Source organism: Nesoenas mayeri, assembly GCF_963082525.1.
Source record: "Nesoenas mayeri genome assembly, chromosome: 11".
Lineage (NCBI taxonomy): Eukaryota > Metazoa > Chordata > Aves > Columbiformes > Columbidae > Nesoenas > Nesoenas mayeri.
The window spans coordinates 13,026,826-13,049,774 of record NC_137563.1 but is presented as its reverse complement, the minus strand read 5'-3'; the positions used below and the strand labels follow the sequence as shown (position 1 = coordinate 13,049,774).

At 57.8% G+C, this 22,949-nt stretch overlaps 1 protein-coding gene across 1 annotated transcript in view; it reads left to right on the top strand.

Moving 5' to 3' along the window:
- RASGRF1 (Ras protein specific guanine nucleotide releasing factor 1) overlaps positions 1-21,875 on the top strand; it is a gene marked incomplete at both ends in the record, with an annotated part of 32,194 nt that extends 10,319 nt beyond the window's left edge. Inside the window, 26 exons of the mRNA XM_080351553.1 lie at positions 286-392; positions 1,169-1,316; positions 3,782-3,874; positions 4,272-4,525; positions 4,840-4,919; positions 5,366-5,559; positions 5,930-6,039; positions 6,768-6,886; positions 7,359-7,519; positions 8,284-8,347; positions 9,219-9,355; positions 10,362-10,444; positions 11,115-11,363; positions 11,969-12,339; positions 13,133-13,258; positions 13,802-13,972; positions 14,319-14,425; positions 15,074-15,186; positions 15,542-15,602; positions 17,483-17,586; positions 17,763-17,847; positions 18,428-18,625; positions 19,388-19,467; positions 20,224-20,341; positions 20,683-20,751; positions 21,783-21,875. Of these exons, the coding sequence (XP_080207679.1) occupies positions 286-392; positions 1,169-1,316; positions 3,782-3,874; positions 4,272-4,525; positions 4,840-4,919; positions 5,366-5,559; positions 5,930-6,039; positions 6,768-6,886; positions 7,359-7,519; positions 8,284-8,347; positions 9,219-9,355; positions 10,362-10,444; positions 11,115-11,363; positions 11,969-12,339; positions 13,133-13,258; positions 13,802-13,972; positions 14,319-14,425; positions 15,074-15,186; positions 15,542-15,602; positions 17,483-17,586; positions 17,763-17,847; positions 18,428-18,625; positions 19,388-19,467; positions 20,224-20,341; positions 20,683-20,751; positions 21,783-21,875 (3,495 nt within the window). The remainder of the gene's footprint in view (positions 1-285; positions 393-1,168; positions 1,317-3,781; positions 3,875-4,271; positions 4,526-4,839; positions 4,920-5,365; positions 5,560-5,929; positions 6,040-6,767; positions 6,887-7,358; positions 7,520-8,283; positions 8,348-9,218; positions 9,356-10,361; positions 10,445-11,114; positions 11,364-11,968; positions 12,340-13,132; positions 13,259-13,801; positions 13,973-14,318; positions 14,426-15,073; positions 15,187-15,541; positions 15,603-17,482; positions 17,587-17,762; positions 17,848-18,427; positions 18,626-19,387; positions 19,468-20,223; positions 20,342-20,682; positions 20,752-21,782) is intronic.
- Between the last annotated feature and the right edge of the window lie 1,074 nt (positions 21,876-22,949).

The window sequence follows — 22,949 nt, the reverse complement described above, 5'->3', positions numbered from 1 at the left end:
TGGCCGCAGGCTCAGCCTGCAGCCTGCTGAAGTTCGGTGGGTTTGGGTTTATCTTGGTGGTTTCCCCTCCGGCGGTTCTCAGCCTCGTCCTCCCCCGCCGTGTGGCTGCACGGCCTCCATGGCGAGGAGCAGCCTGTCCCCGAGTGCTGAGGGCAGTCGGTTCCTGTCGTGCTCCTGGTGTTTCAAGACTTTTTTTTTTAATGAAGTGACCTGTGGTGGACCGTAAAGTGCTTTTCTAATGGTCCTGTGTGCGGGAGCAGTAACCTGCCCATTTTCTCCCCCCAGCATTACTTCACCATTAACTTCAACCATGAGAACCAGAAGACGCTGGAGCTGAGGACCGAGGATGCCAAGGACTGTGACGAATGGGTGGCAGCCATCGCTCACGCCAGGTATCGCCCTCCACAGCCGCAGACTGGGGACGGGGGGGTCGGGGGTGAAGTTATGCCCAGGGGCACTGCTGGCAGGCGGAGCAGAGCACCTTTGGTCCCCAACCCCATGTCAAGGACCGTTGTGCAGAGCAGGTGGCTGCATTCAGGCACTCCCGGTCCCATACCCATCCACGTCCCACACAGCACAGCTCCCCGGCAGGCTGGCACTGCCTGTCCCAGCCTGGTGCCAGGGGGATGCCAAATTCTGTGTCAGGTTGAAAGGCCCTCAGGAGGGGTTTCATCTGGAACAGCAGAAGTGGTCAGAAGGAGGTTTCTTCTGCTAATGTTTTCGTGCTGTGCGATGCTGGCCCAGCCTGGGTGTTACCGCAGGCAGTGTGGTCAGGAGCCGGCACGGCAGAGGAGTGTGCCAGGCTGGCAGCGAGGAGGGGCCAGGTGAGTGTCGTATGCAGGAGATTAGAGAAATATCATCTGCTGCTGCACCTGAACAAGAGCAGATGTTCGTGAGAGCTGGTGCCACAAGTGTCCTTCTCGTTAAACTTTTTGGGATGTGGTAGTTGAGAGAGCTTTTATTTTTTTTAAGTCTCCTACTGTTTCCTGAAAATTGGTGTTGTCTCTTCTGTTTGCACCCTCATGGGGAAGCTGAGTCCTCTCCAAACTATTTGGTTCAGAGCAGCAGCATCCCGACCTGCTAAAGCCATCTACTGTTCCATTCACCCTGTGGGTACCCTGAGCAGGGGGAAGGGGAGGAGGGTGCTCACTGCCCTGTCTGCCCACAGCTACAGGAACCTGGCGACGGAGCATGAGGCACTGATGCAGAAGTACCTCCATCTCCTGCAGATCGTGGAAACAGAGAAGACAGTTGCCAAGCAACTCCGCCAGCAGATTGAGGATGGGGAGATCGAGATCGAGCGCCTGAAGGCTGAGGTGAAGACCCCAGCATCACCCCACGGATGTGATACTGCTCCCTGGGGCAGCCCATGGGCTGTGGGTGGGCAGGCGGCATCACTGTGCTGGTGGAGACCGGGGACACGGCAACCAGTGTATTTGTATTTGCTTGAATGATATCGGGCTGCCCCACTGTCTTGCAGAGAAGGGTGAGGGCATCACCTTAGTTGGAGGTTTTCTTGCAGGAGCTGTGCAGTGTATGCAGGGCCCGGGGTGGTCCCCAGCCCCAGGACGCTGCCACCATGGGGAAGGGATCACTCTGGCGCTGGGGAACGGGCAGTGAGCTGTTCCCTCCTGTTTAGAAGGTGCTGGGGGACAGATGAAGACTCCCTGTCTTACTGTTTCACCTCCTTATTTCCACCCTGCACACTTTGATTAGACCCCTCTGTGTGGTTGGCAGTGCTGTGTGCCAGGCAGTGCAGAGCTGGAGCAGTGACTGACACAGGGACTGGCTGTGGCCTTGGGAGGGGACTGGTGTCAGCTGCAGTGTCCTGACAGCTCCTGTACATTGGGGAATTAATGCGCATGGGACTATGAACAGAACGGACCCTTCACTGAGACGGGAGCGTCTCTTTGATGAGCGCAGCCCAGGAAATCTGATGCCCGCAGCTGCTCTCAGAAGCTCTCGCAGCAGTCTGTGGCGTTGGGTTGTAGGAAGGGTGACATGATGCAGGTTACTGCAGACAGCAGCAAAATGGAAAAATGACTCAGCAGTTGGTGCCGAGGGTAGCTGGTGTCCCTGGGGCTCCAGGCTGGGTGCTCCCCGTGCTGCCTGGCTGCCCCCTGTGGGGCTGCACCCGCCCTGGAGACGCTCTCCTGCTGCCCATTGGGCTGAGTTGTCAACCCTGAGTCAGTCAAAATCTCAAAACTACCATGAAGGAGGCAACTGGGGAGGCAGTGAGGGCAGGAGTGGGTTGGTACATCCTTATGGTGGTCTTTTCTTTCGATTTTGAATTTTTAAGTTAAGAAGTGCAGGTCAGTAGCTAGTCCCGAACCATGGGTCATGGGGCACTGAAAACTGCTCTTGTGGATCTGGGGAGCCCCAAGCCTTTCCCAGGGGTGGTGTCGGCACTGCTGTGTTTGTGCGCTCTGAGAGAATGGAATTGGCCCCAAAGCCTCACTGTCTGCAGCCCCAGCACCCACTTGGTGGGGGTTTCTCCTGGGACCCTGGTTGGGTGCCGGTCAGGAGCCCCCAGCTCCGGTGCAGCCCCCGGGTCAGGGTGAGTACGAGGGACAGGGGAGGCAAGCAGGGGGGCAGGAGCATCCCCATGAGCTGTGGGCCAGGGGAGGTGGGAGACGTGTTGTGAACCTGCAGTTAGCAGAGGGGTCGGGTTCCAAGATGCCGGGTAGAGCTGCAGCCCGTCCCCTCCCCTGTGCCCGGGTGCATTTGATTTTACTTTGCATTGTTTTGTTGGTTTTTGTTTTGTTGTTGGTTTTGTTTTGTTTTGTTCCACATGCTTTGAAGCAGAGATCAAATAATCAGCTCCTGCTTTTAATGTGCAAATTTTACTCAAGCAAACCAAAATAAAACCATGGCACCAGCAAACCTGCTCCGTGGGTTGCAGCCGAGATGGTCCCAGAGCTGGCATGGAGAATAGCCTCAGTGCTCGCAAACGTCTAAAACCGAGGGGTGCAGGCAGTGTTTGGTGACTTGAAGCTCCATGGGAAGGTACAGAGAGAGGGAAGAATGTCTACAATATCTTCTAAAATCTGATCCCATGTAACAAAAACCCAGCATACACTGGGCAGGTGCTGCAGTTACTGGTGCTGTCAGTCCCCAGCACCATGGGGAAGCTGTGTCTGCAGCTGAAAAAGGTCTTAGCTCCTTTCTCTCCAAAACTTTTTGGAAAGTACTCTTTAAAATCACAATTCAAATCACATTTTTCCCAGTTTCAACTTCCTAGACGGTGCATTTGCTGTTTTCCTGCCCTTTCTGTAGCTCCGTATGCAGCTGCAGCAGTGTGGGGGGGACACCACAAGGAGCAGAGGAGTGATAAAAAGCACAGGCGAGAAACAGCAAAAATTCAGATGCCTGAAACTAACGAGATCTGATCCAATTTGTGCTGGAAAGCTGTGCCTGGTTGAGAGTTTGTCCTTGTCTGCAAGATTTAGGGTGCAAAGAACTTGAGATTTTTCTGCCATTTTCTATCCAACTCGTTTTTTAATGACTCGCCTGTGGAGGCTTCCTTAGGCAACAGGGATGCAGTTGGGTACCCGGCAGGATTTGTAGGTCCCCGTCTTATGTTTAGGTGCTTGGGAGGCTGGGGAGCCCTGACAGCTCTGCAGCCTTTTTGTATCTGCTTCATTTCCCATCTCCCATTAAGACAGAATCAACATGTGTCCCTGTGTCTCTGGTTAAGCTGGTGGCACGTGCCATTCCCCGGCAGCAGGGTCTGGGCTGCCGGGCTGTGCCGGGGTGGCCGCTCACCACTCTGTGCCCACAGATTGCCTCCCTGCTCAAGGACCACGAGCGCATCCAGGCCGGGCAGAGCAGCGCGCCCAGCGATGACGACAGTGACATCAAGAAGATCAAGAAGGTAGGTGGTGATGGGGACATAGAGCTGGCACTGGCGGGGACCCAGCACTTGTGCCATGGGAGACATGCTGGGTGCAGGGCTGGCGGAGGCGGGGAAGTACCTGGTGTTGTGGCTGTGCCAGGGGAAGGCTGAGTGAACACAGGATCTTTGCTCCTCACACGAGTCCTCCACGCATCCCTGTGAAAGGGAACAGAGGACATTGTTGGCAATAAGCAAGTGCATTTCCATGAGTTATTGCTCGTTCCCAGCTGGGGGTGTTCGGAGCAGCCCCAGTATTGGGCACCATCACACACCCAGCAGGAGCCAGGGAACCCCTGACAGTGCCGTGACCTGGCACTGTGCTAAGCATGGGCACCGGCCCCACAGCTGTCCCTGACGCTGCCATGGCTCCCGGCAGGTGCAGAGCTTCCTGCGGGGCTGGCTCTGCCGGAGGAAGTGGAAGACCATCATCCAGGACTACATACGGTCCCCGCATGCCGACAGCATGCGCAAGAGGAACCAGGTTGTTTTTAGCATGCTGGAGGCTGAGGCCGAGTATGTCCAGCAGCTCCACATCCTCGTCAACAACTTCCTGCGGCCGCTGCGCATGGCAGCCAGCTCCAAGAAGCCGCCCATCACACACGACGATGTCAGCAGCATCTTCCTCAACAGGCAAGTGCCGGGCCACAGCCCGTGGGCAGTGTGGGTGTCTGCTGCCCACCCTGGGAACGGGTGTGGGGATGTAGGGTGCTGGGGGTCCCTGGGAGCTGACAGCGTGGTCCCCAGAGCCATGGGTGGAGACTCGCTGTCCCCGTGGACACCTGCACAGTGGCTGAGGGCTCGGCAGTGACACAAGGAGGTACCGCGGGGGTGGATGATGCTCCAAGGCCTTGGCAGGGCAGGGAGGCAGGCGATGAGATTTCATCTAATCCCTCTATATTTGCCATTTGTTTATCTGTCTTTTCACCCCTTGGTTTATCTTTCAGTGAAACCATCATGTTTTTGCACCAAATCTTTTACCAAGGCCTGAAGGCGAGGATCTCCAGCTGGCCCACGCTGGTGCTGGGTGAGTGCACGATGCCTCCTCGCCACCCGCCCTGCCGCTCGCTGCGGGAGCAGTTCCGCAGGCACTTTGCCGACCAGCAGCGGTGGAACGCATCGCACAGCTCATCACTTGTGCGTGCTGGCTGGGGGATCGAGGACCTGAGCAAAAACCAGAGAAAACCAGTTCCTGCGTTGCTGGTTCTGCCAGGCGGTGGGAGGGGAGGGCTGGACCACACTCAGGAGAGCTGGTGCTGAGGAGCATCACTGTGTCGGATGGGAACCTCAGCTGCTCCAAACGGTGTCTGTGGCACCCAAACTGGTCAGACTGGGGCTTGCACAAACAGGACATGGTCCTGGGGGGTAGCCTGGGTGGAACCCAGGGAGGAGGAGGGTCCTGAGCCAGGGGGCTGTGCTGGGAGCCCAGGACACAGGCTGGCCCAGCGCACCCACCACACCCCCTGCCCGCAGCCGACCTCTTCGACATCCTGCTGCCCATGCTGAACATCTACCAGGAGTTTGTGCGGAACCACCAGTACAGCCTGCAGATCCTGGCGCACTGCAAGCAGAACCGTGACTTCGACAAGCTGCTCAAGCACTACGAGGCCAAGCCTGACTGCGAGGAGAGGACCCTAGAGACCTTCCTGACATACCCCATGTTCCAGGTGACTGCTGGCACTGAGAACGGCCGTGGGGATGTCACTACAGTGCCGGCGGCAAGGGTTGGGCTGAGCAGCGCAAACCGCAGCCCCGAAGTGGCATCAGGTGTGGGGTACAGACAAGTGCAGATGGGCTGGGGCTGAACCCCGTGGGTCCCACGCTGCTCCTGGGACCTGCCCAGGCTGTTGCTGTGTCATTGATGCTGCAGGAGGACTCTGGGTGAAGCTGCCGGGTTTGCAGTCACCCCATGCTGCTGAGACACGGATGGGGCAGAGCCAGGTCCTGGGCAAAACCTCACACTGTTCCCCTCCTCGTTAGGTTTTAGCACAAGGAGCTTTGAGGCTTTTTTAACCTCACAGATCTGTTGTGCCGCAGATCCCCCGGTACATCCTGACGCTGCACGAGCTGCTGGCTCACACCCCGCACGAGCATGTGGAGAGGAACAGCCTGGATTACGCCAAGTCCAAGCTGGAGGAGCTCTCCAGGTCAGACCCACACTGCCCATCCCTGCTGGTCCCTGCGGCCAGGCTGCGGGGATGGGGGCAGCTCTGGGGCCCGCTGGGTTTGGGGTGGTAGGGAGACTTGTGGGACGGGAGCCCGGCTGCTTCTGGCCATGCGCTGTGTTTTCCAGGGCTCCTTAATGATGAAATAGGAGTTTTGGGGGACTGGGATGGCTCTGGTTCTGTCCTCCTCCGTCTGGCATGGTGGTGCTAGTGTCCGCAATAAGCACCCCGGTATCGGCCGCAATTCCCCATTTCCCAACCTTTATCCTGCGCATGCCATGGACTGAAGCGTTCCCTGTGTCCTGTTGCCAGCAAATTGCAACAGTGCTGAACCCATCGGTGCTGCACAGTCCTCGGACGATCTGTACAAAGAGTTTCCATCCCTTTTCCCACCCCTCAAGGAGCAGGGATGTTGGAGGGGGCTGCTTACGGGGAGGGTCTGTCTGCCCTAAATCTGAATTTAGTGATTTCTGAGCAAGAAGCACTTGTGTTTAAATATTTAGAGATCTGGAGGTACAGACCAGGTTGATGTGTAGGCTAATTCCCAAGCTCCTGGGTCCATACGGATACATATAATGCTGTGATCCCTCAATATTGCTTTGCTTTTGACCTTACCTTGGTGCAGCCCCTCCAGTCTGTTTAAAGGGATCTTCTGGGAAAACTCCTGCAAATCTGATCTGAGCTCAAATTTTATCTTCTTTCTCCTTCAGGATAATGCACGATGAAGTGAGCGAGACTGAAAACATTCGAAAAAACCTGGCAATAGAGCGGATGATTATTGAAGGGTGTGAAATTCTGCTGGACACCAGCCAGACTTTTGTAAGACAAGGTACTGTGTTTGTGTCAATGTCCCTTCCCTCCGTGGTTAACGCAGAGCCCCGCAGCCCCCATCCCTGTGTCCCTCCACAGCATGGTCTGCTGAGCTGGGAAATTTAAAAATATAGCCTGTTTCTGAATTTCCTGTGCTCCAAAGTGCCCCACTTTAAGTCTCGGCTCTGCATTTCATTGTGTCATGGAGCAGCATGAGCATTTTGGCCATTACTGATCTCCAGACGCACCCAGCCCCCCGGCCACAGGTGGTCCTGGAGCAGCACCCCATAGGTGGGGGCAGGGTGGACTGGGGGCCATAGCCTGTGCCCCCCATAACCTGCACAGCTGGGGGCTCCTGGTCCCAGCCCTGGCACTAGAGGACACGCTGGCCACTGCCCCACATGGGACACACGGCGATGTCCCACTCTGGAGACCCTGCCCGGCACCGCTGAAGCCGACACTGGGACAGGGCTGGGTCTCTCCCTCCACAGGGTCCCTGATCCAGGTGCCGATGTCGGAGAAGGGGAAGATCCCGCGGGGGCGGCTGGGCTCGCTGTCGCTGCGGAAGGAGGGCGAGCGGCAGTGCTTCCTCTTCTCCAAGCACCTCATCATCTGCACCCGCGGCTCAGGGGGCAAGCTGCATCTCACCAAGGTGTGGGGACAGCGGGAGGGTGATGGGGCTGGGGCTGCTCCTGGGGTGCCGGGTGTGGGGAGGGGGCAGGGGCCGGCACTGCTGGCTGTCCCGGTGACACCGGGGTCTGGAGACCACCGTGCCCTCCCCTGGCCGCAGCCTCGGGGGGCCTGGCTGGAGCAGGCAGGCAATGGGGTTTATTGTGTGTGGTCCAGGCACCTCATCAGTGACGTGCGGAGCTCCGAGTCAAAGACAAGAAATTGCAATTTGTTGATAAAAGAAGTTCTCCTGATCTGCAGCAGGAGCCTTGACAATTTATTCAGTGCGAAAGTTAAATTATAGCCTGGGACTGTACATAATGCTCACAGGCTGCTCCAGCCGCTCCCAAGACTCATGCTTTTGTTGGTGGAAGTTTCGCAGTTAATCAAGCGAGAATCTTACAGAAATTGCTCATTACTGGCATTAAATTATCAGTTTGAAAAATTACAGTCCGTGGCAAAGAATTGATAATTACACCAACAGACTTTTGGAAAATTTAATTTAAAGCTGATATTAAATAATTTATAAACAAATTAGTTGATTGGTTCCACAAGGAGATCCGTGCTATCCCTGCTGTCAGGAGTTGTTCCCAGTGAGGCAGAAACTGCACTGGCCACGACCGCACCAAAACCTCAGAGCGTCATCCCCATCCTCATCCCTGGGGCGGTGGGCTGTGGTGTGGGGGGGACCAGGGCAGCCCCCAGACCCTGGAGGGATTGTGCTGCTGAGCCCTGATTCCCCCACAGAATGGCGTGATCTCCCTCATCGACTGCACACTGGTGGAGGAGCAGGAGAGCACTGATGAGGACGGTACGTGCCCCACGGCCCCACGCTGGGCAGAGCCCCTTCAGGACACAGGCAGGGCCCTGCTCAGCCCCACCTGTGGGTGCGGGGTTGGATTGTGCATCTCCTGGTGGATGCTGAGCTGATGGGCACTCTCAAGGAGCCAAGTGACAGCTGCTCCAGGAGCCTCTTTGCAGAGGTCCCGACACTCCCTGCATGGCAGAGCGTCCCATGCAGGGCGGGTGATCTGGGTTCTGCAGCATCGTCACCCCATGTGGGGAGGACAGAGCCCACAGTGGGAGTGCTAGGGGGTGCTGGGGGTGTGGGTCCCATGAGGGCTGCACTTAGTGTCAGACCTTGACACGAGATCACTGCCAGCCTAGGCAGTGCCAGCCTGGGCTGCAGGAGCTGCCCTGTCCTTGCCTGGGGACCGATAGCAGCATGGCCAGCACTGCCCATGTCCCCTGTCACAGGTGTGGCGTGACCAGCGCTGCCTGTGTCCTCTGCCATGGGTGCAGTGTCCTGGACATTCCTGCTGTCCATCGGTGCAAACAAGTGGGAAAAGGCAAAGATACTGGACATCCTCAGCCATGCCCACTTGCCTGTGACTTGTGACAAAGCCCAGGCTCCTTCTCTTGTCTCATTACGAGTTTTCTGACACAAGCCGCTTCCCCTGGCACACGGTGCGGGGTCCCAGCGCGAGGCCATGCCATGCTTCGGGTGTACTGACTTTATTTTGCAAATGTGGAGCCTTTGCCCAGCAAATCTGTCCTCTCCTCACCGCAGACAACCCGCAAAGTGGAACGGGCTCCTTAAAACCTGGATACACCCTGTGCTGGGGGAGAGGGCGTGGGGAAACCTTTTCACCATCACTGTGTGTGGTTTTTCTGTTCCAAAGCAAAAGCATCAGGCCAAGACATCGACCATCTTGACTTCAAAATCGTGGTGGAGCCAAAAGATTCCTCATCTTTCACGGTTATCCTGGTGGCCTCGTCGAGGCAGGAGAAGGCTGCGTGGACCAGCGACATCAGCCAGGTAGGACAGACCCGCAGGGTCGGGGGCAGAGTCCTGGGGACGAGCAGCCCCCGAGGGTTCCTGCTCAGCTGCGCCCATGCTGGCTGTGGCTTTGGGCACTCAGTGTTGGCTGTGACTTTGGGCACTCAGTGTCAGCTACGGTGCTGCCCTCAGGCTGTGGCTGCGGTGAGCAGCACGGGGGGCACGGAGCACCGGGCACCCAGGGACAGCAGGGTCACACAGAGGGTGACTCATAGCTGCGGGGCACCCAGAGCCATGGCCAAAGGCCTTGCGGTGTCTGGTAGCTCAACGAGGAGGAGGAAGGTGCCACGGCAGGGTCTGTCCCATCAGTGCTCTGCCTGCACATGGAAGTACGTGGCTTGGATTTCTCCTTTGGCTCAGACATGGGGCACAATTCACACCTACTCTGCATTTGCTTGATGCAAATGACTTTGAAGATATTTTCCTTGATGGGAGGAAGAGAAAAAAACCATTAGTTAAGTAGGGGTTGCCTCCTGGCCACCGCTGTTGTACTGTGTCCCTGCCCGCGTCCTCTTGCCGAGCATCAGTCCATGGGAAGCGCCCCAGGGAGGTGGCAGCTCCTGGTCCCAGTCCCACCTGCACAGGGACCACAGCCCAGCCCCCAAGAGAGCCCAGCAGCGCGGGCTTGGGGGGAGGTTAATGAGGGCACTGATGGCTGAGTGGGGGTTCTGCAGCTCCCACGGTTCCTGTATCTGCCAGCAGAGCCCAAGCATGGGCCGGAGAGCAGTCCTGGGCGATACCTCCCCCAGAACAGGGATGCAGGAGCCATCACAATGCTCCTGTTTTCAGGCAGAAGTTCTTGCTCTTCCCAGCTGTGCACCCACAGTTGTGGTCTCCTGTCAGCAGCGGCAGATGCAGCTGGCGAGGATGTGTCTGGTCTAGCTAAGCCTGAGCTCAGGCTCTCTTAAGTCATGTCGCAGTCTGGTGGGCAGTGGGGCCATCCTCACGGCTGCCGTCTCCCACCTCCCACCTGTGTCACTTGCAGTGCGTGGACAACATCCGCTGCAATGGGCTCATGATGAACGCCTTCGAGGAGAACTCCAAGGTCACGGTCCCGCAGATGATCAAGTGAGTGCTACCGTGCCGGGACCCCCATGGCGCACCCCCCGCTGAACCCTGCATGGTGCTGAGACCCAGCAGCTTCCCCGTGTGCACAGCACAGGGTGTGCTGCTTCCAGCACGGTGATTAGCAGCGCTCGTTAGCTGGGAGAGGAGGTTTGCGTGGGACTGGGCTTGGGGAGATGGAAATCTCAGAAAGGACAGGTTAGAGAAAAAATAATAATAGTGAAGAGGTGGGGGTGATACCCCTGGAGAAGAGGGGCATGGGGCTGTTGTCCCCAGGGGTGCTGGGTGCAGGGCCCATCCCCGACACTTGTGGCATTAGGTGGCTGGGCAGGATGGGGTGTCCCTGCTGCAGCCCTGCTGTGGCACACAGGAACAGTCTCGGTTCATGGGTGTCCTCAGGAACAGTCCTTCCACATTTTTTGCACAAACCTCTGCCTGTTGAACACCGTGCAGTGTTCCCACCCGTTATGGAGTACGGATTTCCAAGCCTTCCCCCAGCAGCCTTCTCACCTGGTTTTTATGTAGGGACACCTGCAGGAACAAGGCTCCTGCACTGCCAAGGACCCTGCGCTGTGTCCCCTGCGCCCCGTGTGTCTTGGGGGGAAGCTGCTCGTGCAAAGCAGCTCTTGGTTTCGTTCCAGGCTGGAACCACAGATGTCTTGTTTCTCTGCAGGTCTGATGCCAGCTTGTATTGTGATGATGTTGACATTAGGTTCAGTAAAACGATGAATTCCTGCAAGGTCCTGCAGATCCGCTATGCCAGCGTGGAGCGGCTCCTGGAGAGGCTGACAGACCTGCGGTTCCTGAGCATTGACTTTCTGAACACCTTCCTGCACTCCTACCGCGTCTTCACCACTGCCCTGGTCGTCCTTAACAAGCTCATCACCATCTACAAGAAGCCGATCAGCGCCATCCCTGCGCGGTGAGGCTGTGCGCGGTGTTGTGGCGATGCCCGTGTTGGTGACCTGTCCTCTCCACAAGGGACTGGTTGGGTTGATGGGGGAGCTGTGGCATTGCTCCCCTGTCCCCTCTTCTGTCCTGAGTCAGACCTCTGCTCCCCAGGCCTGCCTGGCCCCAGTGCCACCCCAGGGCTGTTTCACCTGGTCCCCATGGGCTGTGACATCTCCAAATGGTTTGTCAGCATGGGAACAGGCTGCCCAGGGCAGTGGTGGAGTCACGGTCCCTGGAGGAGTTGAACAGATGTGGAGATGAGGTTCTCAGGGACATGAGGCAGTGCCGGGGCTGGAGTAATGGTTGGACTCGATGAGCTCGAGGGGCTTTTCTGACCAAAATTATTCTGTGATTCTGTGAAATCGGGGAAGCAGATAAACTCAAGCTCTACTCGTGCCGGTGTCCCCACTCCTGGGAGGGCCAAGTGGTGGCAGCGACGTAACGGGGCTCTCACTGGCTGTGCTGTGCCGGGGGATGCCCTGGAGACCCAGCGCTGCTGGAGCTGATAGTGGGGATCACACCAACCACTCTGGCAGAGTCAGTGCGAGCTCGGCCTTTCCCCATCTCTCCGCCAAGGTCCCTGGAGCTCTTGTTTGCAAACAGCCAGAACAACAAGCTGCTGTACGGCGAGCCCCCCAAGTCCCCCCGTGCCAACCGCAAGTTCTCCTCACCTCCCCCGCTCTCCATCAGCAAGTCCTCGTCCCCCAGCCGGCGGAGGAAGCTGTCCCTCAACATCCCCATCATCACCGGCGGGAAGGCGCTGGATCTGGCGGCGCTGAGCTGCTCCTCCAACGGCTACGCCAGCATGTACTCCTCCATGGCTCCCTTCAGCAAGACCACCCTGGACATCAACAAACTGTACGTGTCCAGCAACTTCCCCAATAAAATCCCCGATGAAGGAGAAGCGGCCACAGAAAAGCAGGAGGAGTCGGCGCCGAGCAAACAGAGTGAGTGCGGGGGGTGGGTATCTGGCTTGAGCAGCAGGGGTGGTGGCTTCGGTGGGTGCTTTGCAGGGGGTACGGGGACATGTGCAGGGGGTCAGGGACACTGCACCCAGGGATTTGCAGAAGCTGTGTGCTGGGAGGGATGGCACAGAGAGCCCCTGCCCCATGAGCAGGCACACAGCTGTCCCTTGTGTGCTGGGGAGAGTGGTGGCAGTGGCAGTGGTGGCAGAGGTGGTGGCAGCGGTGGTGGCAGCAATGGAATATTGGGGGAAAAGAGCCGGAGGCAGGTGAGTAAAGCACCGTAAAGGCCACAGGTCATTGTCCCTCTGTGCCCTGCACCAAGGTCCCCGGCTGTTAGCACAAAAGCAGCAGCAGATGAGGCACCTGCTGCCACAGCTGAATTCAGCAGTGGAGACCCCAGGACCCCCCGTTTGCACCCCAGCGTCATCCTGCCCCCTGCTGCGGGCTATGCCACCCCCTCCTGTGCCCCCTGCCCTGGGCACAGCCCCATGCTGGCAGTGCATGGCATGGGAGCCTCCCGTGGGCTGTGTGCTGCCCAAAAGCTGCAGAACCTGTAAGAACAAAACAACAACAAAAAAGACACCCCCAAGACCCCCGACCACAAAAAAAACATCCAAAAATTCCTGTGGTAGTTGCAGGACTCTGTACCATTCCTATACTTGGTTGCTGTGTCTCCAGTGTGTTCAGACCTTAGGAAAATCCAGAAGAGTTAAAATGTGGCTGCAGTGTACAGGTGCCCAGTGGTGATGGTAACTGGGTTCCTTGTTCCTCCCAGGCTCTGAGGTGTCTGTCAGGGAAGAGTCGGACACGGATCCCAACCAGAGCGATGAAGCAGAAGCTGAAACTTCCCCAACAAAATCCCCGACAACTCCAAAGTCCGTCAAGTGCAAAAATTCATCAGGTAACAAGTGAACCATGACCTGTCCTGCTCAGGGCTGCTGTGACCCTGGCCACGCAGAGCTGCTGGTGGTGCAGGCGTAAAACTGAAGCAGAAGTGAGAAGGAGCTGGACTTTACCCTTTATTTTCCTGTGAGCGGACAGGAAAATGCCAAACTCTCTGGCTCGTATCACGGACCTGGTCTGCGTGTCCGACCAGGTCTCCTCACCCCTCCCTGTTCTGGGGCTGACCTGGTGTGTTTGGAGCAAGTTACGTGAGTCTGGGCTGGCACCAAGCAGCGGTTTATCTGCTGCAGTCTCTCCTGCAGCTCCTGGTGGTTTAATCCTGCTGGAGCTGTGCTGATCAGCTCTCATGGTGTGGTGCCATCACACCTGCCTGTCTCCTTGGCCCAGCCCCGGGGGGAAATCAGCCCCATGTTGTCCCTCTGCACCTCTCCTCCCTGAGCCCCGTTCCTGGTGTCCCTGACCTGGGGGCTGCAAGGGGCTGGGGGGACCTGGCCGGGCTGCAGCAGCCAGCCCAGTGCCATTGCCTTTCTTCTCCCCCCAGACTTCTCGCTGTTTTCTTACAACAACGGCGTGGTCATGACGTCGTGCCGGGAGCTTGACAGCACCCGCAGCGCCCTGTCCGCTGCATCCGCCTTCGCCATCGCCACAGCGGGGGCCAACGAGGGGACCCCCACCAAGGAGAAGTACCGCAGGATGTCCCTGGCCAGCGCAGGTACCTGCCCCGGCTGCTGGAGGAGCGGGGTCACATTTTGAGGTGCCCATTCCCACCATCCGTGGGGGGGTTGTCCCCAGGATCCCCCTGGCTGGGAGGGGGCAGGGCACCTCCAGCCCCACACCGCTCTGGGCCATGTCCCGGGAATGCCCGAGCACCACGGAGGCTGCAGCCAAACCTTGGCCCCTGTGGGTGAGCACCCTGGTGACACAGAGCTCCTGGCGCTGGCAATAGAGGCAGCTTGGGGACTCTGGGGACATGGGGCTGCTCCTGCCAGGCACCCTGAAACCCCTGGGAGCGGCTCCTGACAGGGCTGTGCTGCACTAAGGGCTCCCCACAGTTTCAGGCTTCCCGACGGACCAGCGGAATGGAGACAAGGAGTTTGTGATCCGCAGAGCGGCCACCAACCGCGTCCTCAATGTGCTGCGACACTGGGTCTCCAAACACTCGCAGGTGGGTGGTGGGGGGTCCCTCCCTCCCCGCCAGTGTGAATTCCACTGCGTGCCGGGTGGCTCAACGAGGCTCCATCTAGAAAGACAATCTGGCACTTCTTTTTTAATTAAGTGATTGAGTAGACATAGGGAGGAGATGAAAACACAAAGCAGGGGAGTGGGGAACCCATGGGGTGGGGAGGCAGGCGTTGGGTTGCTGCATTTGCATGTTCGCTGTGTGAAGGGGAGAGCAGGACCCATGGTCACCCATGCAGGGTTGGGGGAAGGGGAGCAGCTGGGTTTGGTGCCTGTGAAGGGGTTTGGGGCTGGGGTCGGGGTTAGGAAACCATGTGGCTGTCCTTGCTGTCCCTGTCCCTCTCAGTTGCTGGTGGCACTGGGAGTGGTGCTGTACTGGTTGTCACTGGGAAGCCCCCATGCGAAGTGCTGCCAATGCAGCTGTACAGAAGGAGCCTGGAGCCTTCCTGGCCAGTCCCTGTGTGCTGGGATTTGGGGGGCAGAGGTAGCTCCTGCCCCGGCCAAGCAGCCACCTGCTCCAGCACCGTGGGGCTGTTGATCTCGGCCAGGTTGGACGGCAGGGAGCAGAACTGCTGGGAATCAGTGTTAATTTAAATTATAGACCATTAGCACTGTGACTGTGCTGCTTGGGCAGGACTTTGAAAGCAATGAGGAGCTGAAGTTCCGGGTGATCGGCTTTCTGGAGGAGGTCATCCACGACCCCGAGCTGCTGACGCAGGAGAGGAAGGCGGCCGCCAACATCATCAGGTGCGGGGCCGGGGGAGCTGCTGTTCCTGGCACTGGGCCGGGCTCTCGGCAGCCACATCTTGCTCTCACCAGGGACAAGAGCTGGCACAAGGTGTCGAGGACGGGCCAGGCAGGAGCCAGGCAGGAGGACGGGCACTGTGGGGTGCGTCCGTCTCCCCTGGCACATCGGGACCTGAGTGGGACCACGGGTGAAGTGTGACCCCCACCCTTGTCCCCACATGCAGGGCCAGCTGTGACCTCCGTTAAGGGGTTTTTCCTCTTTAAAACAGGAAGTGTGACTTAGAAACATTCTTACACCCACCAAGAGTTAGGTCAGTGCAAACGCACTCAATAACACTGTCTTTTCCTGCCGCAGGACCTTGACGCAGGAGGATCCAGGAGACAATCAGATAACGCTGGAAGAGGTTGTACAGATGGTAAATACCCTTCCCCATCAGCACAGCGCCTGGTAGCTCAGTGCGGCAGTACGGGATCAAAGATCCGCGCCCAGAGCAGTTCTCCAAGCCCAGTGTCCAGCATGCGGCTGCACAGCAGGGGAAGGTTCCCGGGGATTGTAGAATCACAGATGGTTTGGGTTGAAGGGACCTTCCCAGCTCCCCCAGTGCCCCCCCTGCCGTGAGCAGGGACATCTTCACCAGCTCAGGTTGCTCAGAGCCCCGTCCAGCCTGGCCTGGGATGTCTCCAGGGATGGTTCATCCACCACCTCTCTGGCCAACCTGGGACAGGCTCTCACCACCTCCAGTGTAAAATGGGGACAGGGCCAGCAGTGAGCACAGCCACATCTGTTACGGGCAGGGGCAATGCCAATCGGCCCACTGTCTGCTTAGTCCTCCTGCACTGTCAGCAGGACCACTGGAGTGGAAACATGGATATGCCTGCTGCTGCCTGAGGGGCCAGGAAAACCCTGTGGTCTCCACCATGTCCTTTGTGTCCCCAGCCCTGTGCCAGAGCAGTCACATGCTGATTCCAGGTGACAGTGCTGGCCCAGCTGGTGCTGCTCCCCTGGAGCAGAGCCCTGGGAACATGCGATGGATTTAAAACCATCAGGGTGACTGCGGTGTGTTTGCCACCTTCCTGCATTAAAAAAGCTCTAAGTCTGCTCCCAGGAAAACCCAAGAGCCACTTCAGATTGGGCTGGTGCACCTGAAACAACAGCAGCTCTGTCCCCTGGCACGGCTGCTGAAGTGGCTGGAGCCCCATGGGGGTTTTAAGCTGTTGTGTAACCGTGGGAACTGGAAACTTCCCCTGGAGACGAGATGACAAATAAACCTGAGGGTTTCTGTCTGTCCCGTGGTGGAGCAGCCAAGCAGCAGCGAGCTGTGGCTAGAGGCGTGGAGGGGACACAAGGGAGCCCTGGGGTTTGGGGTGCACATTGGGGTGGTGGGGGTTGGAGGTCTCCCAGCGCCCTCCTTGTGCCCTGGGGGTATGTTTTGTGCTGCGCCCCCGGCCGGGTGTCCCCAGGGTGCTTGGAGCCCTCCTGCATGGCCCCACTGCTGCTGGGTGCCACCACTGCCACTTCCCACTTCCCCCCTGGTGTTCACCCACCCTCTTGCTGCCTGTACCCTCTGGTGTGCACCCACCCCACCTGCCTTCCCCCCCTCACTGTGCACCCACCTTCCTGATGCCTGCACCCCCTCACCGTGCACCCGCCCTTGCAGCCTCTCCTGCAAGCCCAGCTGGTGTTTGCTCCCAGGAGCCCTTTTGCAACCCCTTCCTGTGGCCAGAAGGGGATTTTGCAGCTGCGGGTAACTGGTGCTGGCGGGGGGGTTCCCGGGGCCGGCTCACCCATGGGTGTCTGGGCCCTTGTGCTTCCCCAGCCCGCTTTGCAGAGGGTGCCGGTGGCACTGGCCAAGCTGCGGGCAGGGGTGGCCAGGCCAAGGCAGCAGCTTGGTGGAGCTGCTCCAGCTGGGATCCCTGGTGCTTTGTTATAATAATTAAACAGACATAGAACAAAAAGGCAGTGGCTGCAGAAGTCGGCGTGCAGGGATCTGTTCTGTAGCTCACACCTAATTACTTAATGGAGAAGATGAGTTAAGTTTGTGTCTGTGCCTGTGCACAGATGATAACACAACTCAGACCCTCTTGTTCGCGGGGCTGTGGAAGCCGGCACGTGTTGGCGCTGGCAGGACATGGTTCCTCTGGACTGTCAGACCAGCACAGAACTGCACGTGCCAGCTGCATTGGGGAGAAGCTTTGGCTTGGGAGCCCGACTTGGGCTTTGATTTTATGTGAGTGAAATGTGGATGTTCTCACTGTGCTCTTAACCCACGAGCCTCGTTGTTGCTTTGTCACTCAGGCTGAGGGAGTCAAAGCAGAACCTTTTGAAAACCACTCGGCGCTGGAAATAGCAGAACAGCTGACGCTGCTGGATCACCTGGTCTTCAAGAAGATCCCATACGAGTGAGTGATCCCCATGAGCAAGGAAGGGCTGTTCTGATCACCCCAGACTCTGTGGTTGCCCGTTCCCTCCCACCAGACTGGCTCAGGCTAAACCCAGGGCTGCAAACCCTTTCCACCTGCTGGGACATCCCAGCAAAATGGGAAGCAAATGTTGACCTGCACATTGTCATTTGCAGAGAATTCTTTGGGCAAGGCTGGATGAAGCTTGAGAAGAACGAGAGGACTCCTTACATCATGAAGAACACAAAACACTTTAATGATGTAAGTGCAGCCATGGGGGGGACGGGCAGAGGCACCGCAGCCACCTGCAACTGGGAGGGACGAGCATTGTCTGCCCCCACCCACGCTCCATGGACGTGCCCTGGTGAACTGGTGCAGGTGGAGCATCTGGTGCAGTTACAGGATCACAGAATCACAGCCTGGTTGGGTTGAAGGGTCCTTTGTAGATCACCCAGCCCCAGCCCTGCTAACGCAGGGTCACCGGAGCAGATTGCACAGGATCACTTCCAGGCGGCTTTGAATGTCTCCAGAGAATGAGACTCCACACCCACTCTGAGCAGCCTAGTCCAGGCTCTGGTACCTCACAGCAAAGAAGTTTGTCTTCATGTTCAGATGGACCCTCCTGTGTTTCAGTCTATGTCCGTTGCCCCTCACCCTGGCATTGGGCACCACTGAACAGAGTCTGGTCCATCCTCTGACACCCAAACTTGAGCAACTGCAGTTGCTCTTTCTGGGGCTCCTGCAGCGAATGGAAATAATTTGAAAACATGTGGTGATGTGGAGGGTGAGGAGCTGTGTCCACATCCCCCTGATGCGCAGGGCGCCCGGTGTCTCCCTAAAGGTCAGTAACCTGATTGCGTCGGAGATCCTGCGGAATGAGGAGATCAACGCGCGGGTGAGCGCCATCGAGAAGTGGGTGGCAGTGGCCGACATCTGCCGGTGCCTGCACAACTACAACGCGGTGCTGGAGGTCACCTCCTCCCTCAACCGCAGTGCCATCTTCCGCCTCAAGAAAACCTGGCTCAAGGTCTCCAAGCAGGTGAGGGCATAGGGCTGAGCCACCCTGGGGGCTTTGCTGGGGTCAGTGTGATGGTGTTGGAATAGCAGGAGACATGTGCATTGACCAACACAGTTAGGAGATGGAGGAAGGTTCTTGTAGGGCTTTCCCAGGAGGGAGGTGACATGCCAGCAGCTCAGCCCCTGCAATGCTGTTGGGTTTGTTCATCCTGCAGCTCAGATGTGCAGTTAGAGAAACCTCCGAAGGGTCATTGTAGCTGGGTACACACACACACACACACACATCTGTGAACTGGCTTTCTGGGCTTCTCAGACCAGTTATGGATGAGCAAATTGAATCCTTGTGTTGAGCTACTTGGTGCAGAAGGAGGTGGTACCTGCACGGTGCAGAGCCTGGCACAGCCCAGAGCCGCTGTGTGGGCTTCTCAGAACTGGCAACACCATCTCTTTTGCTGCAAAGTGACAAATCTGCACATTGAAAGAGGCACTGGTGAAGGTGGGAGGCAGGGGACAAAAACAAGTGCACAGCCTTTGTTATGCACTGGAGGAATTATGCTCCTAAAGCCTGCTCAGCTCCCCTGGCTGGCACCAGGCGCTGCAGTAATGGCCAGGGCAGGATTTGCACCCTCAGAGGTGTGGAGCAGCCGCAGGAGTGACGGCTGTGGTGGTCAGCGCAGCAGAGCGGGATGGGGTGACCCCGTGGCACCGCAGGTGTCACCCCCTGGCTACAGGGCTGGGGTTTCCCCCAGGGCTTTATCCAAGTGACGCATTGTGTTTCTTGCAGACAAAGGCGCTGATCGATAAGCTGCAGAAGCTGGTGTCGTCAGAGGGCAGGTTCAAGAACTTGAGGGAAGCACTGAAAAAGTGAGTGAATGGGTTCTCCTGCGGTTGCTGTGGGGGGTGACAGCCAGCTGGGGCCCGTGGTGACAGGGAAACCAGTCCCACCCCACTGCCCTGCTTGGGCTGGGGTTTTGCTCACCACCTCATTGCAGAGCCCACACCGAGGAGTGTGTTGGGCAGCAGCAAAGGCAGCGGTTTGCAAAGTGACCCCGAGTAATGAGCTGCTCCTTTGAGCAGCAGAGTGAAGTGAATAAAAGGAGTTGCTCAGGGGGAAACCATTGTGAGGCACCAGGAAGCCTTTTTGTTTTCTCATTCTTCTTACAGGCTCATAGTTTAAACCCTCAAGTGTACAGTATTTAGCTGGGGTTTCCTGCCAGCCAATGCTTGTCACTCCAGCCAGCTGGACCTTTGTGGCAGCACTGGTGCTGTGGGTGCAGGGGAGCGGAGTCTCTTTGGTGCAGGGGAGCAGGGTCTGGTGCGTGCAGGGGAGCAGGTGCTGTGGGTGCAGGGGAGCGGAGTCTCTTTGGTGCAGGGTAGCGGAGTCTGGTGCAGGGGAACAGAGTCTCTTTGGTGCAGGGGAGCAGGGTCTGGTGGGTGCAGGGGAGCAGATGCTATGGGTGCAGCAGGAGGTGGGCGCAAGGAGTGGGGCGCTGAGCTGCCCTGGAGCTGGTGCATCCCCACGGGCTGGTGCATCGCTGTGCAGTCCCACCCTCCTCCCTGCTCCAAAGCTGCTGAGTAAGGCAGTTTTCTTTCTTATTTTTTTCTGGTTTGCTCCCAAAGTTGTGACCCTCCATGTGTCCCCTACCTGGGAATGTACCTGACGGACCTGGCGTTCATCGAGGAGGGTACCCCGAATTACACTGAGGACGGGCTGGTGAACTTCTCCAAGATGCGGATGGTGAGTGTCCCAGCCCTGCTGCAGGCGTGCAGGGGCTGGCTCGAGGTGATACGGCTCAGTGCTCCTGTGCTGGCTGGGTTCTGTGCCCCCTGTGCAGCCTCTGCAGTCCATCACCCGCCCAACCCCAGCCGCACGCATCCCCCCGCACCCAGGTACCAGCCGGGGCTGCCTCTGGCAAGAAATGTGTGTGGAAGGAACAAAAAAACCCTTCACACGGTGCTGTGGTGGGAGGCGGGAATGGAGTAAGCTCCACCGCTGCCCGTCACCCTCCTGGGTACTGGGACATGTTGCCGGTGATGATAGCTGTGCTGTGAACAGCTTCTGTGGTTTCTCTTGGACAGATTTCCCACATCATAAGAGAGATCCGCCAGTTCCAGCAAACTGCTTACAAGATTGAGCACCAGCCCAAGGTACGGCCTTGTCCCCAGCACCACGCGCTCCGTCTCCTTCTCTCCCACTCCAGTTGCAGGGTCTAAGCAGCCTTTGATTCATGGCAGCTCCCTTGGGGAAGATCTGGTGCTTCTGTCAGGAATTTAGGACAGAAAATGCTATCAGAGCCAGTGCAGGTGGGACATCTCGTGACAGAGGGGGACAAGCACAGGAGTCAGGTAGTGACCTCCCTGCTCTGGTGCTTCTCGTGCCACACAAACTGTAAAGAGCCCTCCACCTGCCCAGCATTGCTGACAGAGCAAAAGGACACGACTTCTCGCTGTCCCAGCCTTGGCCAGAACATGTCACTGCTGTCCCTGCCTGTCCCCAGCTCCGCTGCTGGTTCTCCCCAGCACACAGGACCATCCTTTCGCTCTGGGTCTGTCCGCATCCACCATGATCATGGGCACGGACCAGCACGGTCCTGCTGAGCTGGGGCTGGTGTGTCGCCAGGGTCATGCAGCACGGGAAGGGAGCAGCACTGGGGAGCGGGTGGGCGCTGGGGATGGAGCTGGCCCTGCCTGAGCCGCTTTTGGACAGACGTGGGCCGAGGCAGAGACCTGTGTGCAGTGAGAGCGGGCGTCCTGCCGCAGAGCTTCCTGCAGCTTCAGGACTTGAACCCAGTTTTACGTCAGCGTGAAAGGAGAAGATGCACCTTTCCCCACCCCCAGGGCCCTTCCACGGGAAGGAATGACAAGTGTCGGTGGCTCCTGGGATCGTTGCCCTCACACCCTGCGCTCCCTTGCCCTTTGCTGCCCGTCTGCAGGAGTGTGGCCGGTGCCGGGGAGGAAAACTGAGCAAGAAAGTCAGAGAAGCAGCTGAGGACTAGGCAGGACTTTGCAGCCCAGGGTTTAGATGCAGGTGCAGGGCCTGGTGGGTTGGCAGGAGCTGCAGGTGTTGCTCTGCCACTTGTTCACTGCTCTGGCCTCTATCACCTCCCAGTTCCGGCATTTATGGGCGGCTGTGGCAGAGGGGAGTCCTCTCTGCTAGCGGCTGGGTTCTCCTTCTCCAGGTGACACAGTACCTGCTGGACCAGTCCTTTGTGATGGACGAAGAAACCCTTTATGAAGCTTCTCTGCGAATAGAGCCCAAACTGCCTTCCTGAGGCCGCGCGGTACCTGGCGCCTGCAGTCGCACCCACTATACCATACTGTATATAGATATCTCCGTGTTTCTGTTGGGCGCCCTGGAGTGACCTTCACGTCTGTGCTTCTCCAAGCCAACCGTCCCCCTCGTTCTTTGGCCGCAGTAGCCCTCGCGTAGGATTTCCCGCATCGTTTTAAGGTTTCACGCATTGACACTTTGCTGGAGTCCCAGTTTCTTTTCAATTACGTTCTTCTTGTCACTTGTTCTCCTGGAGGAGGTGGCGGCCAGGCAGGTGCCCCCCATTCTGGGGGACTGGGCAGCGCGGGGCGGCTCTTGCTCAGTGACATCCCTGAGCATGCTCTGGAAGGTGGGGGACAAAACACGCTGGAGTTTCCCCCTGCAAGAAGCCGCCCCCTCTCCGTGCCCCGGCGCCGAGGGTCCCTCGGCCGCTGTCTCCCTCCCTCCCACGTCGGGAAGATGAAACCGTCCCTGTGACTCCTGCTGCGTGCGGCTCATGCCCAGCTTCTGTTGATATGCTATAGATCCGTATACCTTGTGACCACTCTGAGTAACATGATGTAGAATTAGACCAAGATGACCGAGTGTTTTTATTACATATACTGTAATCCTGTCTAACCACCTGCTAGCAGGAGTATAGTAATGTAGTGCTTATTCTGTGAATATTACCATGTATTTTTTACATTGTACAGTATATAAACACAGTTTAACTTGACAGTGGCAGGCATGCTCCACTCTGACAACCAGAACACTTTTGCTGTAAGCAATACCTCGTGGTATGAGAATTCTCTTTCAAGCCCTAAAACTATTTCAAATTACAGCTTGTTTGGAAAAAAAAATATTTCCATTTTTTTGTAAAAGTATATGTTTCCTGATTACCTCTTGCTAATAAATCTATTCTATCTCAGGGTGAACCGGGGCTTGTGAGGTTTTTATGGGCGGGCCAAGGCCGGACCCGCGGGCACCACCGCACCGCCCCCGCGGGGAGGGGCCGCCCCGCCCACTGCCCCGCCCCGCCGGCGGCGTTCAGCTCGGCTCAGCTCGGCTGCGCTCGGCTCGCCGGGTTCGGTTTGGC